Here is a 23,977-nt window from a genome sequence, read left to right on the forward strand (position 1 = left end):
CAGATCTGGTTAATCAGCTGCTATGGGACATCCAGGACCAGAGACAAGTTACCCAGACCATTTTTGGGGTTACAGCTTTTGTGATGCCACTGTTAAGGACAGATCCTGCAGTTGCCAAGGTCCATTCTTCTGCACAATCTCTTCTCCAGTGCAGGACTGAGTCAGTCCTCCTTCTCTTTTCCTGTTTATCTGCACTTCCATTGCCTGTCACCAAGCACTATTTCATGGCAATATGGGGATGTAGTGGGTTGACCTTGGCTGGCTGTCAGGTGCCTACCTAGCTGCCCTATCCTCAACTGGACAGGGGAGAAAAAATACAAAAAGCTCATGGGTTGACGTGGGGACAGAGAGATCAGACAGCTATTACCATCATGGGCAAAACAGACATGCCTCAGGGAAATGATTTTCATTTATTGCCAATTGACAATGGAGTAGGATGTGAATTAAAAAGAATCTTAAAACACCTTCCCCTACCCCTCCCTTCTTCCCGGGCTCAACTTCACAACCGAATTCCCCACCTCCTCCCCTCCAGCTGTGCAGAGGGACGGGGAATTGGATTGTGGTCAGTTAATCACATGCTGTCAATGCTGCTTCTTCCTCCTCACTGTTTTCCCGTGCTCCAGTGTGAGATATCTGCTCCAAGATGGCTATCTGCTCCACTGTGGACCTCCATGGGCTGCACATGAATATTGCTTCACTATGCATCTCCATGGGTTGCAGGTGGATATCTGCTCTACCATGAACCTCCATGGGTTGCCGGGGCAAAGCCTGCCTCACCATGGTCTGCACCACAGGCTGCAGGGGAATGAATCTCTGCTCTGGAACCTGGAGCACCTCCTCCCTCCTTCCTCACTGACCTTGGGGTCTGCAGGGCTGCTGCTCTCACACGTTCTCACTCCTCTCTCCGGCTGCAGTTGCACATGGGGTTTTTCACCCTTAGTAAATATGTTATCCCAGAGGCACTACCACTGTTGCTGAGGGGCTCAGCCTTGGCCATCAGTGGGTCTGTCTTGGAGCTGGCTGCATTGGGTCCATCAGACATGGGGGCAAGCTTCTGGCAGCTTCTCATAGAAGCCACCCAAGAGCTCCCCACAACCAAAACCTTGCCATGCAAACTCAACACAGGACATTATGTTATTTCCTCACACTTTTTTCCTTAAGGTCTTGATAAACATTTCTCTGATGTACCTTAATGAGACATTGCTGGCAACACCCCGTAGATACACTGTACATCTTGTTGTCACCACTCTCTCAAAGTTATTTTTCCCCTCTCAAATAGCAAGAGGAAACAAACTTCACAGACAGAAGACTTCAAATATTAAGCAGGAAGAGCTGCTCAATCAATAATGCTTCTGTCTTTTTCTAATAAATTTTACTGGCTTTGCACCATCGTTGAGGAACAAGTTGGATTTTTTTTTCAGGGCTTAGTATGTACAGGGGTCTTTTGTTAATATTGTTGTCTATTTTCATCCTGATGTAACATTTCATAGCAAACTTACACAAACTTTGACAAGAAATGTTGGAGGACTAATATGTAAGATGGACAATATGAGTGCATCATGATACAGAGTTCAACAAAAGGAACTTAAAGAGTAGAATTATTTTTAATTAAAGCACAAGTCCAAGCCTCGAAAACTACTTAACAGTTTAAATGGGTATAGGTTGCAGATGTTGAATCACTTAATCTTTGTCTTAAAATACATCCAAAAAATGGTGCTGGCTAATAAAGGATTAAAATGGCATCAAGGACCATTTATAACAGTAATAAAAGCTACATCCATGTGGGGTTTTGAGGGTTTATTTTTCTTATCCCACCCACTGGCATAGACATCATATGTTACATACTCTGTAGAAGATGCATATTATTCTCAAGATCTTCAGTTATCTCTGGAATTTCTGTTCCATTATTATTCAGTCTATAATCTCAGTAAGACCCCTAATGTTTGGCCTGCACTGCCTGAGTTAGAAGATTGCTCCCAGTTTTCCAGTTAGGTCAACCAAAAAAATTAAGATATGATAGAAGGTCAGTGGAAGAAATTCATATCAAAACAACTGCTCACCATGTCTTTATGACAACCTGCTGTAACAAATGTGCTTCTGTTTTAACTTACGACAATTAATTGCTAAAAGTAATTTAATCTGACAGTGGCAAGATGTTGAAAGACTTGTGAAGATGTCATAAAAGCGACCTTTCTGCCCATGTGCAACCAAAAGCCATTTGTAACAAGGAGCCTCAAAAACAGTACAACTTCTTTTGTACTTTGTTAATTAGTTATTGATTTGAAACAATGCTCTGCCAAATATTGTCAGATTAACTAGACGCCAGCAAGGTCACAAGTGTGACAGTCTGGTCCTGATAATCTTACCGTATATAAGAATTCTTTTTTTCTGAACCTTTTGTTCCAGTATCCTGAGAATTACATTTCCTGGCTTTAGCATTTGTGCTAATTTAAAATACAGCCAAGTTGTCTGTTATGCAGTTTAATGTTTTGAGTAGTTAAAAAATGATACTGCGTTAGAAGAAAATTGCTAGTGATCTGATGTCTAATGATCTCCGGCGGTGGCAATGCACTGCTGCTGCACCACCAACGCCCTCACTAATTTAAGTGGAAAAGAGCCTGTTTTAATAAAATGGTCAGTGTGAGGGAGTCACAGGGTTCAAGCAAGAGGTAAAACAAGCAAGTCCTAAGGTTGTTTAGCGACTCATCAGGATTAAGGATAGTTTCCTATCTTACACTATTGTGAAACAAAATTAACAGAGGTGGGTCTGCGTGGGAAGACTGAGAAGCAGAATTAAGGCTTGAGTAGCTCAACATTCAACTTCAGATTATTGAAGTGAGAACCAGCAGAAAACGCAAAGCTGAATTTCAGATCGTGTTTGGCATCTGTTTAGATAATTATTTTATAAGCTAATGGCAGTTACTTCTAATACAGTTAACTATAGTACTCCAGATATTAAGGCACTTCAGCAAATCTTTATAGCTGTATGTTAAATAAATACTAATATCTGTTTACTTAGAGCACTGAACACTCTATATTAGGAGAAATCAAATAGCTTTGAGCCTGTTAAATCTTTCTTTCACTTAAATAACTGCTCTTGAGTGTATGTAATAAATAGAGACAGATATGTCAAGAGGAAAAATACAGTGCAAAACTGTTCTATTTAATTTAACTCATATAAGAGATGTAAACTCTGTAACGGAGACTTTACAGCTGAGCTTTGTTCTGAAGCCATAGCTGTTAACGAAAATACTAAGTTGTTGTTTTACTTAAATGTGTTGAAGTTTGTCAGATTCATTGTTTCCTGTGGTGGGGAAATCTTCATTTTTCTTGGCCAAAATGCTATTTTTCTTGCAATAGCATGGTTAAAAAAAATGTCTGTTTCTCATTACAACATATAAACAGATTGAAAGAACTGGAAAGTAAAATAGTCTTTAAGTACTTTAGGAAATAGAAAAATAACACTTCTGCATGACTTCCATTAGAAGTTATTGAATGTTTCAGATGCATTAATTTTAAAAGAAATTTTTAGTGATCAGAAAAATGCGTGTAATCATTTAAACAACTCGCATGATCTCTGTTTCTTGTGAAGATAATTCTTTTTATGAAAGTATTGTGTTCATTTTTATTTACTTGCCCCCACAATTAATCTATTAATTGCCAGAAACATGGCTGGGATGGAAAACAGCTGCAAAGATACAACCTGATGGTTTGTTGAAGAAGCGCTCTTTTATTCCCATAATTCAATCACACAAAAGGCTGTCTTTGGTGATGTTCGCTACTTTAGGCAGAAATATGTTGTGGGCAGCATCCTGACCCCTGAGATTAAGTAGTTTGGAAAGAAAAAAGTATGAGGAGACATGAAAAAGATGCATGCACATGTAGGGACATGTACCTCTAGTACTGTACTGAAATGCAACTGCCCCACTTTTTGGGTATTTTGACCAACTGGAGTCTCTTTGGCCAAACTGCTGTGGTTGTTGTTTAAATTTGAATATAGAATCATAGAATCATAGAATAGTTAGGGTTGGAAAGGACTTTAAGATCATCTAGTTCCAACCCCCCTGCCATGAGCAGGGACACCACACACTAAACTATGTCGCCTAAGGCTCTGTCCAGCCTGGCCTTGAACACCTCCAGGGTTGGAGCATTCACAACTTCCTTGGGCAACCTATTCCAGTGCCTCACCACTCTCACTGTGAAGAAATTCTTCCTTATATCTAACCTAAAGTTCCCCTGTTTAAGTTTAAACCCATTACCCCTTGTCCTACCACTAGAGTCCCTAACGGAGAGTCCCTCCCCAGCATCCTTGTAGGCCCCCTTCAGATACTGGAAGGCTGCTAGAAGGTCTCCACGCAGCCTTCTCTTCTCCAGGCTGAACAGCCCCAGCTTTCTCAGCCTGTCTTCATACGGGAGGTGCTCCAGTCATCTTATCATACTTGTGGCCCTCCTCTGGACTTGCTGCAGAGGTTGCCAGATACTATGCTTGGGGCATCGTGTCACAGGGATTTTCGTGTGAGCTGCACAGGTACTTGTTAATATCAGTGGTACAGCTGTGTAAGCAAGAGTGGTGTGAGGACCTGTTACCTCACCTCTGGTCTGATGAGTTTCCCCATGCAGGATTTCCAAGCTGTTTGCCAGAAGATGCTACTTCAAATTCAGGCTTCCTTCACCTGGAACCCTGCAACTTCTATGGACAGGGGAAGAAATATCAAAAAACAATAATCCAGAAGTCTGTCAGAGACAAGAAAAGGGAAATCAGATATTTTTTTCTTCTAAAGTAAAACTTCTATTGATTCTTTTCCCTCCTTCCTCCTATTATCCTGCACCTCTTTCCTCTCAGTGAGTCAGCAATGTTCTTGTCCCCAGACTAAAACAGATAAATGTCATATTTGTGTTTGTTTACATTCTTGTCTTAACAACAAAATAAGTAGCTTAGGTGATTCCTACAGCCTTGGTCAACTCAGAAACAATATCAAAAAAAAATAGAATACTGCAGATATTCAGGGATAAGGTCTGTTTTGAAGGAAGGCTTTTAACTATTTGCTCTCCAGCCCAAGAGGGAGCAACCGGCCACTAAGGAGAAAACTAACCAGTCATTTAAAATACCAATACCCAAGCTTTTGCTGGAGATGATCGTTAAGAGCCACTGAGAAACTGATTTTTTCTGAATTTTTCTTATATTCGGTCTCCTTTCCTGCACTTTACCAGAAGACGGCTTGGTCGTGATGACAGGGCATGCCAGACTCCAGCAGAAGTAATGACAGGGAAATCCAGTCTGGAACAACAGCCTGACAAAAGTTGTCTTACCCTGACTGACAAGCAGAGACTTTAGCCAGGGAAATGATGCTATAATAACGTTTGAGACTTAATTAATTTTGCCTGTGTTCTGGGTTTTACTTTATAAACCGCAAACCCCTTCAAGTTACAAAGTCCGTTTCAGTCCAAAAAGAGGGTCGACAAGAACCCTGGAGAGGGGCTTTGGACAAGGGCCTGTAGGGACAGGACAAGAGGGAAAGGCTTTAACTTGATAGAGGGGAGACTGAGATGAGCTCTTAGACAGACGTTCTTCCCTGTGAGGGTGGTGAGGCCCTGGCACAGGTTGCCCAGAGGATCTGTGGCTGCCCCATCCCTGGCAGTGCTCAAGGTCAGGTAGGACGGGGCTTGGAGCAACCTGCTCTAGTGTGAGGTGTCCCTGCCCGTGGCAGGGGTTGGAACTGGATGAGCTTTAAGGTCCCTTTCAACCCAAACCAGTCTGTGATTCTATGATTCTATTAAATAGGGAGGGCATTCAAACACAGCAACCTCGCAGCAGAAATCATTCACCACACTATTAAACTGTTTGCTGCATGGAGTTATCACAGATTCAATAATGTGGGTAATGATTGCTGCTTTCTTTGGTTTGTTTTCCCATGTATCTGCAGCCAAACTCGCCATGCTCAACTTTCAGTTCTAATGCAAATTTAAGAAATTCCACCTCCAATGTGAGCCTTTTAAAAACACGCGTATATTCCAGTAACATCTACATGGTTACTGGCATGGCAGAGCTCTGAAGGCATCCTGTGAAGAAATGTGCTTGCTGAAATACATGTTGGGTCAGCAATGCATTAATGCAGCTGAGTCCACTGGCACCTCTCTGAAGAACTGCTGTGGGCACTGATAACTTCACTCGGTGGTTTCAGACCATTGTTTGCCTGTTAAAGTACTACAAATGAGGGCTTGGAGGCAGGTCCTGTGGCCGGCAGGGTGGGAAGAGGGCTTTGATTTTCACGGTCAGCTTGTTCCTCACTGAGCAGAGGTGGTTCAAGAAATTTGGAAGGAGGTTTGGGTTTTTTTTTTAATTCAGAAGTAGCTCTAGGTTATTGGTGGGGAACTGTATTAGTGGAGGGCTTAGCTGGGAAAACTTTTCTGGCTTGGAGTTGCTTCATTTTTTCTCTTGTGTACAATAAAACTGGATATAAAAGGGAAAAGTAACTCCCTCCTGCTGCCCCAGAGGAGGTTAGGATCCAAGCTCCCTCTGTTCGCACATATATATAGCATAGCTTTGAATTTTATTTCCTGACTGCCATCACCAGGGAAAGCCTAGCTTGCATCTGAAGAGGGAAAAATGGGACAGGATCCAAAGTCATCTTGGATGGTAATTGTGGTGGGAACTGGGGAGAACCGGGCTCCTGGGGAGGAGCCAAAACACGAAACATAACAAACCCGGCTAGGCATTGTCAATCTTGCGTTAGCTAAAGCCTGTCGTTTTAAACCTAATCTCATCAGTCATGCTGTAGCAAAGCATGATTCTTCTCAGAACCAGCCCTTCATCACCTTTGCACTGATGCTGACAATTTAAATATTCTCATTGCCCAATGCATTTTGGTTTTATCTCTTTTATTTGGCTATTAGATATGGCAGATATTGCACATTTCATGTAATACTTACTCATTTAGCATGTGTGCAGAGGACTGCTTGCTTTCCTGATAAATTGTTGGGAGTTTTGGTGGTGGGACTACTCTCTAACCTAATATGATATGTATTTAACAAAGGTATGTAAGAGTTCTGGTCTTCCTTTCTGTTGCCTGCTCTATACACACTACATCTTTATTACTAGGGCATCATAAGCAGTATTGGGAACATTTTCATCACTGGCCCTCTTCACAAATAAAATAGGCACAAGAAATTACTCAGAATCACCTCAAATAGATCTGGGAATAAGTTTGAGATCTGTAAAATGAAAAAAGCAACTTTAAGTTGCTTTACCATACTGCTTTCCAAAGGCATGTTCCAAATAATAACCTTGTCTATGCTATTTATATCTGCAGCTCCACGAATGACAAGAGTTAGCTATTGTGATACCTGGTCTCTCCTGTCTCAAAAGCAGGTGCTAACAACTGCCACAGCATATATCTTGTCACCATCTCAGAAAGTGCCCTTAAAGCAGTAATACAGTCTTTTTTATTTCCCCAATTATTCCTGGGTGGTAAATAGAAAAAGTTGATATTGTTACGTCAAAGACTTGGTTTAATCCCTTGCTAAGGTCGTAAGTAAGGAAAAGTACAGCGTGACTGAATCTGAATACATATGAACACAGTTGTTGAATAAAATAACATCACTTACCAATAATACATTTACATCATTTTAATGTTGAACCTTTGCAGATTCAATGCTCTGTGTTTCCATAGAGCCACACCAGACGTTGGTGACCATGAACCCGCTCTGCCACCTACACAGCTGATCAAATCCTGCTGGGTTTTGTTGTTGTAATGCAGTAAAGTATGCAGATAAAATCCATACAGAGCCCACAAAAGGAAAATGTGTCCTCCATTCAAACTCTCAAGGCCAAAGCATCAGTTATCTATGATTTTATCTCTTCTCTTGTTTTCTCTGAAGTTGTCTCCCACTCAGCTCAGGATGCAGCAGCTAAAATAACACCCTTGACCTGCTGCTCATTCTCCATTGTCCTTACTTTCCAGCATTCCTGTCAGGACTTGCTAAACTGAATTTCAGGTGCATATTGTCAGGCTTAAGGTTTGGTATAAATTTGCCTCCACTGTCACTTTTGCTCCCTTGTCTTCTCCCCCAGTCACGGCTGCTTTGCTGCTGAGGTGATCTGGATGTTGTCATCTCATCTGCTCTTCTCTGCACACACCTTTTGTCTTGTTTCGAAGGACTGGACTCATCCCAGTGTAGAAGGTAATCCATTGCCACCCTTCCTGTAAATACAGTTACTGGCAAGAGCCAATTTCATGTGTGTCTACCTCCATTTATCTGTGTAGTGTACAGACTAGTTACTCATTAGTAGCATACATATTAGTTACCCATTTCAGAAAGTACAGCAGAAGCACCATTCCTACCGTTAGTAAAATGTTCTGCTGCCTTCTGGGATCACCTCTTAGGATGGAGTAGGAATCATTTCAGAAACGTCTTTGGAGGGGTTCTTTCAACTGTCGTTAAAATGGTAAATATGAATTTAAGATAAAGGGGTGCTTCGTAATGCACTGGAATTTCTCCATTAAAGGTCAAATCTTGTTAAATGACCTAAGCTACACACTTTGAAGTCTTGTTTTCAGCTCCTCATGCTGCAGAAGAATATTAAGGCGCGATCTTTGCTTCCACTCCTTTCCTGTTTCTGGCTTGCCTTACTTTCCTCCTTTTGTCTGGTTGCTGTCTTTAGGAGGAGGAAAAAAAAAAAAGAAAAGAAATCATAGGCTGGCTGGGTTTTTTGGCTTCTGTTCCAGCTTTTTTGCCTTCAGAGCACCTTGAACTTTGACCTGCACTGAGGTTTTGAAGCTGCTCTAGTGATAATAAACCATCATGTGGTCTCATTATTGACACAGTTTTTGTTTCAAATACTTGCAAAATGAGCGAGGAAAATGCAGTGGGTGATGAGCATCATTTCGTACTCATAAAGGTGCTCTTGGGGTGGGAGGAGAAGAGAGGGCAGCTATTGGAAAAGGGTTGTGAAATGAGGGAAAGTGAAGGGAGTGCGGTAATGGAAGGATGTGAGGAGGACACCAGAGCTGTGGGGGCAAAGCCCAAATGCCAATTGCTGGGCTGTTGGGTTCTCCAAAGGACTGAAGAGTTCTTTTGAGCTACGCTGGTATTAAAGCAAGTGGCAGAGTTCCTCCTGACTTATTGTGTACCTAATTAGGCCAGAACATCACAAATCATGCCATGGCAGGAGCATGGATTAAAATCTTCCGCATTCATTTGTCTTCAATGTGCCTTCTGGTTTCTATATACATGTACATACATATGCATACATACATATGTTAACTTGCTTTTGAAAGTGTTGATCTCTAGAAAGTTTCCAGTGAAATAATCCATTTCATTTTTACTGGTCCGTTAACTAAGAGTGCTGCAAAATGTGATACTGGCTTGAGTCAGGTTATGATAATGAAGAACTGCGTACCAGCAGGGAATGAGCTGTATCCCTTCACTGTTCATTTCAGACCTTCAAACATACAATTTTCTTTTACTAGAGCAGAGTTTTCCATACAGAAAAAATACATCTTTTATTGTACGGAAGATACCAGTGTTAGCCAGTCGCCACTGAAAACACTATGGATTTTTCTTTTTTTGGTGACAGACTGCTACTTCTAGGTTATATTTTTATACTGTTATGTATCAATTTTAATTTAATGATTTTTCTGAAGGGTTGAGGGAGTATTGTCGTGGTTTAAGCCCAGCCGGCAACTTGGAACCACACAGCCGCTCGCTCACTCCTCCCCCTCTTCCTTCCTCCCCCCGCTCCCAGAGGGATGGGGAGGAGAATCGGAGGAATGTAACTCCCACGGGTTGAGATAACAGCTCTCCAGTAACTAAGGTATAATACAAACCACTACTGCTACCAATAATAATGATAAGAGGAGTAACAAGGGAAAAGGACACAACCGCTCACCACCCGCCGACCGATACCCAGCCCGACCCGAGCAGCGATCTGGGCCTTCCGGGTAACTCCCCCCAGTTTCTCTACTGGGCATGACGTGCTGTGGTATGGAATACCCCTTTGGCCAGTTTGGGTCAGGTGTCCTGCCTCTGCTTCCTCCTGGCTTCCCCTCCTCCCTGGCAGAGCATGAGACTGAGAAAGTCCTTGGTCAGAGTAAACATTACTGAGCAACAACGAAAAACATCGGTGTTATCAGCATTGTTCCCAGACTGAAAGTCAAAACCACAGCACTGCACCAGCTACTAAGAAGGAGAAAAAATGACTGCTGTAGCTGAACCCAGGACAGTATCTAAAGTCTCCAGGGAAGGTCTGCAGACGGGACACCTGAGCCTTCTCCATTTCTCTGCTTCCCAGCTAGTGTGCAGTTCTGTTCTCCTGTATTTAACACATGTACCATACTTGTTTACAGTAGCTCATCGAGCTAGAAGGAGAAATTGGTTTGCTGTGATAAGTGGTAATTATAGAAACCACCTTCAAGTAAATTGTTAAAAATCTATTCAGTTGTGTGGCATATTTCCCTATTTGTATGCATTTCACTTTTCACTTGTCGCAAAGAAAAAAAAATGTGATTCCAACTCCTTGATTTAAAAAAGCAAAGTAAAAGGAGAGATCTGTCACCGGAGCTTAAAACTAATTTGATTTTCGTGATTTGATTTTTTTCAAATTTTGATAAATTAGAAGTTTTAAGTGGCATCTGAGCTGCTCTGCCCCATTGAAGTCTATAGTCGTTCAAGGCCTCCAGCTCTTGCCCCATCCGTAACTTTCCAGCAACAGGTTACTTCTTAAAAAAGTAAATTAAAAAAAAAAATAAAATTTGGCATTGAAGCAGGAAATATGTGAACCTGTCACAGTAAGCAGTCTCAAAGGGCAAGCTGCTTTGCAGGAGCTAATTAACCTTAGGAAATAATTACACAAATATGCAAATGTTGTTTAGATAATTCCATGTGTTATCAACTCAGGTAGTCCATCATAACTGCAGACCTTGCAATGTCTAGGTGTTAGAATCTGGCGTAGTTGATAAGGCTTCGGTTGCTGTGTCACTTCAGCTTGGTATTTAACAATTAATGACTGTGATATTACATTAGTAAATTCAACCTGTTTTTTTGAATGCAGCAGAACATAATAACCTTATTCACTGTGTGCACGCTGCTTATCTGCCTATTCCTAATGGCTCCAGCCATTAAAATGTTGTATACCTTTCAACTCTTAGTACTAGCAATACTGGAAAAAACGACAGACCAAACTCTGTGGTCTCTTCCCACAGTTTTGTGCACAAAGGATAGCCCAAGAATTTACCCAAAATCATTTTTTGTTTTCAGGGACTTAAAAACTATTGCAGAGATGATTTTGTACCCGCAAGACGGCTTTCTCAAAGCATGCTTTTTGAAACAAGATGAGGAGCAGAATTTTGTAGTTACAATTATGCAAATTATACAGCTACGTGGACATTATATACAATTATGCAAATACATAGACCTCGAAACAACGTAGCTGTGGGCTGCAATTCATGGTCTAAGGTCCCCACAAAACTGAGCCCAGCTGGTCTTGGCTGGAGCAGCCCAGGACATCCCTAACTCATGCCGGACTTGAGCTGAGACCATGCAGATGAGCAAACAGCAACCTCTTCCCTACCACAAGATGCTGCTTCAAGCAGCTGTAGGGAAGGCTTTAGCCCTGGCATATTAAATGGCTTCATATATATGAGAAAAGTTAATTTATTAATCCTTCTTATATTATTTTCACAGACTATACTATTAAACTGCTTGATTAAGCTTTTGATATTGAAAAGGTCCATATTAACCATTTATGAGCATTTTCTGAGCAATCGTAATTTGGTTTTTAAAGTGTGGGTTCCTTATACATAGTTAAGAGGTAGCGTTTAAAACATACAGGGGAAAAAAAAAAGCTTTTTATCACTAGAAAAAAGGAATCTGTTCTTAAACCAGTATTTGTGAATACTCGTCTGTTCCACATGAAATAAAATTTTATTCTATTTGCAAGTGCTTTGTGATCATTTCTCATTCCAAAGGAACATGTCTGTGTGGCTAGAGCATCTTTTTGATTAGCCCCATGCACCTGTCATTAACTAAATCAGAACATAATACCTTTCTACTTATATTCTTATATGGTACTTACATAGTAATATTCTATATTACTTTTACAGATGCTCCTTTTATAGCAGGTTTCATAAATGTGTGCCTCCTCTAGCATTCAGGAAAAGGAATAACAGTAACACCAGCAATGTAAAATTCCTCAGCAATACTTGTGTTAAATGTTTTTAACCACTTTCATCTCCAAGGCAATCTTTAGTGGGATTTGCTGCATGCCAGTATGACAGGTGTTCAATATCTGATAATTTCTGTAGCATTGGTAGTCACCGATGCTAAATGAGGTAGTATTCGCTCTATTTTTATTGGTGAAAAGAATTAAAATGCAGTAGTTATTAGGAAAAAGGCATCTCTTCATGTGTTAGTGAATTGAAGGGTAAATCTTGGTGTTCTGTTAAAAACAGAGGCACATAAGAGTGTGCGTGATGGGAGTGCAGGTGGAGGTTGTAACTCCCGTGCTCGAAGCATCCACTCCATTCCCCACCCAAGTACCATGGAGGTGGGGTGCAGGACTCCAGTCAGGAGGTGCCTGATCTGCAGCAATCAGTAAGTGCCTGGTTTGGGGTTACTTTGCATTGGTTACGCATCACACAGAGGGATGCCTTGTCATGTAACATGGTTCTTAATTTCTTTTTTGTTTCTAGTTACGTACGGGGGGGGGGGGGGGGGGGGGGGGACGAGGGGGGGGGGGGAAGGGGAGCAGATTTTCAGAGGGGTGGAGACCCACAGGTATGACATCCATGCCTCCAAAGTATCAGACACTTATTTAGACATAGAATTACAGGTTACAGATGATCAACTCTCAGTAGCTGGAAATTTAAGTTCAGCTTTCCCAGCACTTTTCCATCTCAATCTCTTTTATAAATGAGAATGCATTCGGCCTTAGCTGCCTTCCACAGTACATACCGCGATTGCTCCATTCCTTTCTGTACAGCCATGTAGATAATTATGTAAAGCATGACCAAGAGGGCCCTGCTTTATCAAGTAACTTAGCAAGGTGGTATGTAAGTGCAGTCTATTCATCTGCAGTGAAAAGAAGCAAAGGAAGAGCTGCCTGAAATTGTCACCTTTCATAGTGAAACTGCAGCACCCAGCCTCATAATTTAACCCACACCAGGCAGAGGAGGTTAATCTAATGGACCCAGCACAATTCAAAATCCTAAGGAGAACAGCCATGCTCTGCAGTTAGTGGTGCCCGATCCCTTGGCCAGATGTTTCTTGTACAGACACAGCACTGGTTTATTCTTTGAGTTGTTTAAAATACAGGCTTGTTACAGGGGGGAAAGTAATCAGATGCTCTGAAGAAAGCTTTTCATCTAAACATACACGACTCCTCCAAACTCCTTCTCACACATACATGCTTTTCTTACCTTGTTTAGGGTTTAGCAGAGTACGTACAGCAACACAGGTTATCCTGGCATTTTATGGCTTTTCTTAACTGGGAACAAAGGAAGCTGTAGTTACAGACTATATCTAGCTCGTTCTAGCTTGTTTCTTCTTGCTCTTGTAGAATTCTGTTGAGTCTTTGTACTGGACTGTGAAGCTGTGCAATTAATGATTTCGTTTACTAGACCACTGGTTATGCTTTAATTGGTGGAAGGTTTTTTGGGCTGAGTTTCTGGTTTGTTCTTGCTGCTGTCTTAGTCTTGTGGAAACCCTAAAATCGTGAGCTTTTCCCAGCAGCGGATGCAATAATGAACAAAATACCCGAAAAAACAATATTAACCAGAAACAAACTCTGCTTTTTGTCAGAATGTTAAAACAGGGTTACTTACCTGTACAAAAATTGCTGTTAAGAGAATTAATGGTAACACTATTATTCAAAAACAAGTATCTCCTGCATATTTAACTTAATCTTTTAGATAGACTAATCATTTAAAAATTCTGCCACTGTTTTAATGTGCCTTCTCCATACTTACCATAATCACTTTTCCATAGGAAACTCCAGTTCAAGTTGTCCATCTTTACCTTAATAACTGGACTGTCAATCATATTTTCTTTATGAAATTCCTTTTTAAAAACTTTCATCTCTCTTTATCTTCCTTACCTATCTCTACAATCAAATTTTAGAACAGGGTTCAAAGAAAATAAGCCTTGTCTCATGTTGAGGTGGTTTACAATCATTTGATACATAATTAGCTGAAACTATGTTCTGTCATAGTCAATCAAGAGCAGAATCTGTCCAGGATTAAGAAGAGTATCTTCAGTGCTTTTTGGCAAATTTGATAAATATGTTTTAATCGCTGCTACCTTAGAGAGAAAAAATATAAAAGCACATAATTGTTTTAAAAGCTTTGAGTCCAGATCCATAAAGATTTGTAGCCATCTCACTCTTATTTACGAAGCCGGGCATGAGAATTGAAGTAAAAGCCTAAATCCACCACATTATTTAGTAGTCTGTTTTCCCATTGATTTTAGACACTCATAAGAGCTTAGATTCCCAAAACTGAGTTGCAGAATGGAACTAAGACCTAAATCACTTCAATGTTCTTGGTAGAGTTACAGTAATTCACACTGTGTAATTAGCATTTTCTGATTTCCAGTGGCTTTTGCTGGTTTGTGCTTCACTTTCCCCGAGGAAATGAGGCTTTTATGGTCTGTACCTGGGTCCCCTAGGGGTGTGAAGTTGTTGGTGGAGCAGAGCAAACAGGAAAGGGATGCAAATCTTAGGAAACATGACCTTGACTGATCAGCTTTCTGTGGCACAAAAGAACCTGGAAAGTGCCTGCAGTGTTGCACTGGAGGTGTGAAGTCCTGGTGGGGCAGAGGAGCTAACAGAGCATCTTACTTTTGTCACCTGAGACTAGACAGATTTGTAGTTATGACATGGACAACCTGAGAAATAAGCAGAATATAGAGGGGTACAGGGCTTTCTGAGAGCCTCTAAGCTACAGTTGGGAGTGAGCTACCCGTGTGTTTGAGGAGAGTACACCAAAATCAGTGCAAACCACTCCAGGATCTTCAGTGACTCTTAGGTTGACTGGCACTCACAAATTCTTGTTCGATAATAAAAAAAGCAAACCTCTGACTGCCAGAGACTCAAAAATAATGGCTAATATGTAGGCAGTCAAGAGGTGTTTTATCTGTGCTACGTCTTGTAGACTGCAGTTGCAAAAAGTAACATTTGAAAGATGCATATACCATAACTTTAATGTTTGGCAGTTTTCTGTTGTCCTATTATATATAAAAATTCTAAAGACTGAAATTATATTTATATTGTTCCTACTTGCTTTTGTTTGCTTTATCACACTAAGACTTAACTACTTTAAACAAACCATCAGTGAACAGTTGACAAAGAGTTGTCAAAAGAATGAAAATCAGAACACTGGCTCATAATTTCTTTGAATGCCTCTGTTTAGTTGAATTGCCATCATGGTATTTAGACAAAATTTTGCAAATGCACAATTTTTCTTGTATTTATTAAAATAAGCTGCAATAAAACAACAATTCTACTGCCTTTAAATTACAATCTTAAATTTATTTAGACAAATTAATCTGTTCTTTTTTTGACAGAGGAGTATATTCATTTAAGGTTTGTTTTAACAAAACATTTTAACGTATAGGAACACATTGCTTTTAGGCAGAATTGCCAGTTTTTAAAAGGTAATTGTCACAAACATAATTTCTTTCTGCAGGATAATGGATCTCCCGAAGAACATGCAATTTATGTTTGGGACCATTTCATTTCCCAGTCAGCTGCAGAGAACGTGTTTTTTGTTGCTCACAGTTACGGTGGACTTGCCTTTGTAGAGTTGGTAAGTGTGACTTCTCCATTGTCTTCTTTCCTGAAGTCTTTCTTAGATTTCCTAAATGCTTTGTGATCACCGTCTTGAAAGCAGCTGTTTAGGAACAATTCTGAACTAATGGTCAAATGCAGATCTGTGAGGATTTCCCTGCAACCGGAAGGCCACTACGTTTTTCTCTGGTTTTGGGTTAGACAATAAGGTCCCAAGTGCTCATGAACCTGAAAGACAAAAGGAAAACAAAACATATTGGATCCTCCTTGTCCAGGCTGGGTGTCAAAAGGCAGCACTCAATGAGTTTCTGCTTCAGGGCAGACGTAAAGACTGAGAACATACAAGGACAGTTTTAAAGTAAAGTCACAATGACAAATGCACCTTTTTGCATATAGATTGAACATGAGTGGAAATTTGGGGCTTTTACCCAATTTTTTAGTTTTTATGCAAAGGTCTGTAGAAGTTGCTGGGAGACTTTTTTAGCCATTTATTCGGCTTGGGTAAACCCTGCAGTGATGTAAGCTGGGGAGGACTCTGGACTCTGCTTGGTGTGAAGCTGCCCTACCTCTGGTGCTGGGACTGCTGAACATGCAGCTTGTTAGTCTTTCATCCTTTTCTCTACAGGCACATGTGTTGACCCCATACGGTATTCAGTGTTGCCTGTTTAACTTGTATGCCATTCTTGGAGTGCAGTTGTAGTCTCCTCTCTTAATTCTGAAATGCTGGTGTAACCAGGCTGTGTTTTATTGAAGAAAACTGGAAAAAAAAGAGTCCTGTTAATTGTGGAAACATAAATTCCAGAACATTGCCATTGATTTTATAGACACAGGAATCAGCAGGCATGTAAGTTCATCTTTTGTCTGTAACACATTAGTTTAGTCTAACTGAAAGTCAGTAATGTAGTTCCTTTCTGAATGTAAGATGAATGCCTTAGTTAAGAAAAAGCGTGCATGAGTATTTTGTTTTATATCTTGTGGTGCTCTAAGTAGCAATAAGAATCTAGAGCAGGACCACTTGTATTATTTTTAGAACTGAAGATTTCTGTTAGCCCTTTTCATTAGTAGAAATTAAGGCGATTTTGATTTTCCCTCTGCTTCCAGAAGAGTATTTTTAAAATATAGATGACATGAACAGATTTGAGACTTGAGAACAGTTCAACTGGTCGTTTTCCACAGGTACTTTATTATCAGGTCAATAAATAGTCTCAAAACTAAATTATCAAGGGAGTAAATGAGTGAAGATGAATAATTCCTTCTATAACCACAACTTTGGGCAAGAAACGGTTTACTTTTGCGGGCGCCTGTTGCTTCTTGGATGCAATGAAGGGTAGGGAGCATCTCCTCTGCCTTGGTTTTCCTGAGCTGCGATTTTCAGCTGCCCTTTGTGTTTCAGTTCAGGTTATTGTGGTGTGCCTTGTCTATCCAAAGTGAAGCATTAGCAGAATTTCTGTTGGTTTCGTGAAGCCACATTGCTTGGGTCGCCAAATGCCTACAGATACATACACATAGCACAGGGCAGAAATAAAAATCAACTAGAGACCTTTCTCAGTGTTTCCTAAATGAAGTATTTATTCAAAGGAGGCTTGGAGAACTTTTCCGTCACGTTTCAGTCAATGGCTTGAGGTGGCGTGGGTAACAGATGACCAATGTGTCATTCCCATTTTGCCTTTTTCTCTTGTCACACTGGTGGATATTCCTTCACTTTTGTTCTACTTTAATATGAAGCACACAGATGTTTCAGAACAAGACTTGACTTTTGACCTTGGGTCTGCCAGGGTCAGGGTGCTCAGGGCCTGTGAAATTATCACAAGCTGAGCTAAAGTTTTTATCCATCACAGGAAGCAACCAGTAAGTAAGAAGTTAAAAAGGAGCTTTGTCAGAGAGACAAGATGGTCTCAGTAAGGGTCAGCTTCTGTAGTCTGCTGTCTCTGCAGGAGATGCATGCCTGAGAGGAAGAATATAATATATAACCACTGGCACATGACATATCTGTCATGCAAAAGTAGACCTGAAAAGTATATTTAACGTAGCCCAATTGTTGTGGGTTTTTTTAATAAAAACAAAAATCAAAGGATGTTAGCACCTGGTTTTGGTAGAGATGGTTTGATATCTGAGCTCTCCACTGAAAGCAGTTTGATGAAACAGTGCATACCCTTAGTAGGTATCATTGAAATAAACCCTGAGCTATATTACTGCAACACTATTTTTTAATGTTTTATTTTGTTATGATCTCCGTTCACGTCAACTTTATATCCATATGGCACTTAGCAATTGCAAAGAGCCCAAAAAAACCAAAAAAGAAGTGGAGCAGCTGATGACCAGTTTGTCTTAAGACAAATACATATTTGATTACTTCGCTTTCTTTATGGCTTTGTGTGGGGGAGATGATGAGGGTGATAGAGCAGCTACGCCATGTAGAAACTGTACCAGCTCTACACTTGCTATGCAAGAATTTTGCGTCAACTGATTCATAAAATTGTAGGTTACAGTTGTAATGGAGACCTTTTGCACAGCTGCTCTTTATTCATCCATGCCTCTTACAGGAGAGCAGCATGGAGCATATGGCTTTAATTTGGAACGAAAGTTTCTGCTTAGTCCCTCTGCATTTTATTGTGCCCACAGGGAAAAAGAAAAAGTCAAAAAGCATTTGCTTTTTCAATGAATGTGTTCTAAATTCACCTTGCTGCAAGGTCTGTCCTGATCATTTGCAGTCACCTGGATCACAGAGATCCCTAGCTCATCACCTCGTCACGGCGTGAGACTTTCTATGAAAACCTGATGCCCTGGCACAAAGCAGAGAAAGCCAGAGAAACCTGATATTAAGCAAAGACTTGTTTGTGGTCGTTTGTACCATCACATGTGAAATTGGTGTAAAAGGAGGAGAACTTTTGTTTACAAACCTTTGGTGGCCAAACCTGGTCTTCATTCCAAATTCCATCTCACCATAAAAATCAGGCTATGGATGGAAGTCCTTCATTAAACCAACCAATAAAACTTAGCTGCAGTTTTCAAATATATGCTACAGCACCTAACATTTTTATTGGTCTTTGCAGCTTTTTACTCTACATTTTTGCATGTCTGCCATTATGAGATGTTAAGAAAAACAGGTCTGTAATATCATGCTTGAATGCACAGAAACTGTTTACCCAGTTATTGCAACATAGGCACACAATTTCTGGACCTTGCTGGGTCATAGATTACTAGGGGAATAATTGAAAGTGATTGAACATGTATGGAGAGTAAAGTTCCACCAATAAATGTAATTAGTTGTATTGTTTATAGCTTGGATTATAAATGTTAATCATAAACCATATGCTAAAATGTATCTTAATATTTAGTAATTAAAACTTTGTGTAATTGAGGTTTGAAATTAAATGTGCATCTAATAATACCCACACCTAAATAACTTTGTTAATACACAGCACTAAAAATAGTTGTTGGGTCACTGAGTTCTGCTAATTACTGATTTGGAAAAACTCAAGCCATGATTCATGAACACATCTCAGCTTCTTACTTCTGTTATCCCTTACACAGTGTAGTCAGAGATTTATTTTCAGAAGCAGCTTGCTGTAGTTGATGGCAAATTGTGGAACTTTCCCAACTCCTAGCTTATAATAATTTTATGAAATTTAACAGAAAGTGAGAATTTCAAGTTGACTGGAGTCAATTTTATATTTAGTTTACAGAAAATAAGTTTCTGGTACAACGCCCCCTTTGAGGTTTTCTGCCAAACTTTGTGGGTTTACAATTATTTTGCTTTAAAAAGAATGTTTTCCCTTGTCATTGCCTGCATGAAAGTTACCCGTGCAGGAGAAAAGATGTATCATGGCCTTGTGCCTACCTGGGGGCTGGCCCTGGCTGCGTCTACAGGGGATGGAAAAGGTGGTCCTATGATGCTGGGTGACATGTAAAACTAGCTGTGTCCATCACTGTAGAAAACACATGACAACCATTCATTTCGGAATCACAAGAAGAATTGTTAAATCTAAGCTTTCAAAATTGTCAATTAGGTATTCAGTACCCTGCGATTTTGTCAGGATTTCTCCTGCTTGCCTTCTATATTCGTGAGACCTTAGGCTTTGTATTTTCAAGGAGTTCCTCAGCACCTTATGAACCAGAAATGTAGCTTTTTTGTTTTAATTTTAGTTAAACAATATCTTTTAAAAAAAGAAAAAATGACAAATAACATGGGAATCATGACAAAATTGTGAGAATCGGTAGTGGTATCTCCAGCTTACAGCATTCATACTGCTGTAAAAATACAAAGTGCACTGGGGAATGTAATATAATTAAATAAGGAGACGGAAAGTAGGTTCATTGTCTGTGAGCAGATGAGAAACTATTCATTATGGCCTTTGTTGGCTAAAATGTTGGATGTATACGTTGACAATTTGCACAAAGGTGTAGATAAAAGCGTGTGTGTGTGTGTGTGTATTTTTAGGCAGCTTTGTTAAAATGAGAGCCCTTAAAACACTCTGTTCAAATTACTGTATCCACTGTAGCATCCTAATTCTATCAAAATCAGCCAATTTTGTCCATTTGAAATAATTTCAGGTCCATCATTTTGAGATATGCTCAGCAATACACTGCCACTTCATTCTGTTGTATTGTGCTGAGTACGGTGTGGACCTGACCGTGGCTAATGCTGATAGGTGCCATAATAATAACAATGATGAACAGACACCTGCTGAGCTACCTAAGAGTCTCTGAGGCTGCATCAGTGTTCTGGCACAGGCAAAGAGCAATTTAAGAGCCTTAATGACTGGGCTTTGAACCTGTCATTAGCTTTTCATTAATTTAATTTCCTGAAATTTCAGATTGAATGGGGTTTTGTATTTGCGTTTTTATTTACATATACTTATATAAATATATGTGTCTAGTTCTTTTTTATATTTACTTTGGCTCAAGAAGTGGTGAGCATAGAGCGGGTACTGGGGATATGCAACTTCTAATTCCGCTGACTGACGTACTAAATTGAAATGTATCTACTGATGTGTGGCAGAAATAACACAAGATCTGTGATGGTTGTAGGAAGATAGAGCTGGAAGTAGAAAGCTGAGAAGCTAAACACCTCGGTGACCAAGATCCATATTGTAAAGAATTAAAACAAAATATCACTGTGCTTCAAGGGTTTGTGAGCATTAAACTATTTTTCTTTAAAAAAAAAAAAAAAAAAGCTAAAAGGGGGCATTCTTTAAATGCTGAATATCACTTGGGAGATGAGTATAGAATGCAGTCTTGCAGGTTTGTGGGGACTTGGGTTATATGTCCAGTCTTTGAACAAATCATCTCACCCAGCTGTACCTGGTTTAGGTCTCACCTTGTTCTGGGTTGCACACTTAGACTAGCATCTCCTTGAGTCAGGTCTGACTGAGGTAAGGACACTCAGAAAAAATAAGTCTAAAAGTAAAAATAGGTCTTAATTTCATTTGGTTATTTATTCAGCTGTACTTCATTGTGCTTCTTGGAAAACTGCTCGTTCATCTGAAAAAGGTCAAATGAGAAATGAGGCTGGGCAAGAGAAGCTAATGGAGAAGCAGCAGTAGATTGTGTAGAGAGTGTTGGACAGGACTAGGGTCACCTGCTTTGGGGCCAGTTTATTTTAGTATTTCTGTTACTGACATGGGCACACAAAGTAAGTATGCACTAATGAAACTGGCTCCTGGCATGAAGTGGTGAGGTCACTGGTGGTATTACTCAGAAGCAGAAATTAAAAGAAATAATGCAAACTTCATTACACTTAGGCGCTGCCTGGCTAGTCGTCTGCATTTGTGTATGACGAGTGATCTCATTGACAGGGAACAGCAGGGACGGAGAAGTCCTTGGATGTGCAGCTTCACTGTCGATGGCTGTAAGTGAATGACCCGATAACACAACTAAAGAGCCAAACAAGATCCTGTAGTTTGTTCACTCTTTCTATCCCAGGAAAGGAAATATAAATGCCAGCCAGCATGCTGGTGAGATTAATCTGAGACAATTTAAGATACTTGGGAAGATTAACTCACTCCCAAAGAGATGTGGGGAAGATGTGTCAGTAGGTTTGAAGTGATGGAGAGCCCATTTTACTAGGCACTGTGAAGGATACTCAGACATGAGGTGGTGCCACATGGAGATGTCCTACCTACTGTGAGCACCAGAATCAATATAGCTGTAGAAACGGTACCCATACCCTCTAGGCTTATCAGTCTTAATTAAAGCTGTGTAATCTGCTAATGCTCTTACATTAACTTTGGTAGCTGTTGAGGAAAAAAAAGGATTGGCATCTAGTTGCTACAGAAGCAGTTTAAAAGCATGGCTTGTTCAGCCTGGTGAAGGAAGGCTTAGAGGGATTGGTAGCACTCTGCAAATACATCAAGAGAGTAAACAGCAGGGAGGGAGAGCCATGTAAGCCAAAGAACAATGTTGGCACAGGAACAAATGGATTAAAACTGGTCATGAATAAATTTAGGGTGGAATTAGCTTTCTCAACATTAGATGGGGAAAGACTGTTTGGGAACAGGAGGACTGGGGCAAAGCAGCTACTCAGTGTACCTGCACATGACCATAATGGCAAGGGTTATGTGAGCAATCGGCTAGGACCACCAGTCCTTGGAGACCCAGGAGTCTGTGTTCCTATGAAAGCCAGTGTGTTCAGCCTCAAACAGTTGGACCCAATTTGGATCAGTTTTTCTGGAGTCGGCGCCTCTCTTGACTCCAGGCTTACTCTGTTAGAAGCACTGAGTTTGAACCAAAACCAGGGCAAACCCCTAAGCACCAATGTTTGCAAATAACTCTTTTCCCTCCTTACTTGTTTTTGGAAGTAGTGGATTCATTTTCACTAATGTTTTTCAAAATGTACAAGCTCCAGCTTGCAGTAGAAAGCAACAGAGATCACAAAACCTGCAGTGAGGGGTTGCAGCAGTAAGGAAATTAGATGATTGATTGAGCAAAAAATACTGAATGTCACTGCCTGCTGTACTGGGAGCAACTTACTGATTGCATTTGGCTTTCACTGATACATACATACAAAAGGTATGTGTAGGTAATGGCTTTAACCCGACAGAGGAGAGCTTGAGAAGAGATCTTAGGCCAAAGTTCTTCCCCATGAGGGTGGTGAGGCCCTGGCACAGGTTGCCCAGAGAAGCTGTGGCTGCCCCATCCCTGGCAGTGTTCAATACCAGGCGGGACGGGGCTTGGAGCAACCTGTCTAGTGGAAGGTGTCCCTGCCTGTGGCAAGGGGTTGGAACCATTCTATGATTCTATATATTTACATACATATATTTATATGCATATACTGCCCATTTCAACCCAGAGCAGATAAACATTTTAGGCCACAATCAGCCTAAATAAATAAGCTGACAAGAGTACGCTGTCATCATTATTTCACTTGCTACTATTTATTGTTGTTACCTATTTGCATTGCGGTAGCAATCACATAGTAGTGCCTTGTCTTGAAGAGCCTGTAGTCTGGAAGGATCATCTAACGGGAAGAGACAGAGGGATGATGAATGATTACCAAGCAGTTCAAGAGTACCACAGCTGCATGTCCTTTTTCATTTTTTAGTGTTTTATTTTAAATCAGGGGGGGTAGGCATCCCCTTCCTCATTTCATCCCCCACCCTCTCAGCCTTGCTACTGGGTAAGAGGATGGCTGCAATGAAAGCCCAAGCGTTGGCCACTTCCAGAACAGGTTCAGAGTTGGAATATTCATTCCTCCTCATTACCTTGCTCTAAGATAACTTGCCCAGACTCATTAGTTTTTGCTTCCTCTTAGTAGTTTGCTTCACTCAGCTCAGTTTGTAGTCTGAGTGCCTCTTCCCCCCTTCGTCCAACAGGAGAAAGGAAGTGTTTCATGGACTGGAACGATACACTGAGTACTAATTGCGGGCACTACCCATCCTCACTTAGCATCTCATTAGCCCCTTCATGTTAATTTTCTAGTTTCACACCGAAGTTCGAATGCTAATTATAAAATGAACAAAGAACTGGAGATAGGTAAAAGTTAGGGTTACTTGGAGAGTCAGTTACTTGGCAATGTGTGTATCCTAAGGGGTTAGATGGTCAAAGGCACAGCCCTTCCTGCATTTCTTTGTGGCTTTTCTAAAGTTGCATAATCTCATTAGTTGTGTATTTTTATCATTTCTTTATTTATCTTATAAATATCTTATAAATATCTTAAATTTATCTTATAAATATCTTATAAAAAGATATTTATCA

At 40.4% G+C, this 23,977-nt stretch overlaps 1 protein-coding gene across 1 annotated transcript in view; it reads left to right on the forward strand.

Annotated features, from left to right (window-relative positions):
• The window catches only part of LOC104404596 (protein FAM172A), a gene marked incomplete at its 3' end in the record, with an annotated part of 29,496 nt that extends 13,696 nt beyond the window's left edge, over positions 1-15,800 (forward strand). Inside the window, exon 3 of the mRNA XM_010013058.1 lies at positions 15,681-15,800. Coding sequence (XP_010011360.1) covers positions 15,681-15,800 — 120 coding nt within the window. The remainder of the gene's footprint in view (positions 1-15,680) is intronic.
• Between the last annotated feature and the right edge of the window lie 8,177 nt (positions 15,801-23,977).

The sequence above is a fragment of the Nestor notabilis genome, unplaced genomic scaffold (assembly GCF_000696875.1).
Source record: "Nestor notabilis isolate BGI_N333 unplaced genomic scaffold, ASM69687v1 scaffold19724, whole genome shotgun sequence".
Lineage (NCBI taxonomy): Eukaryota > Metazoa > Chordata > Aves > Psittaciformes > Psittacidae > Nestor > Nestor notabilis.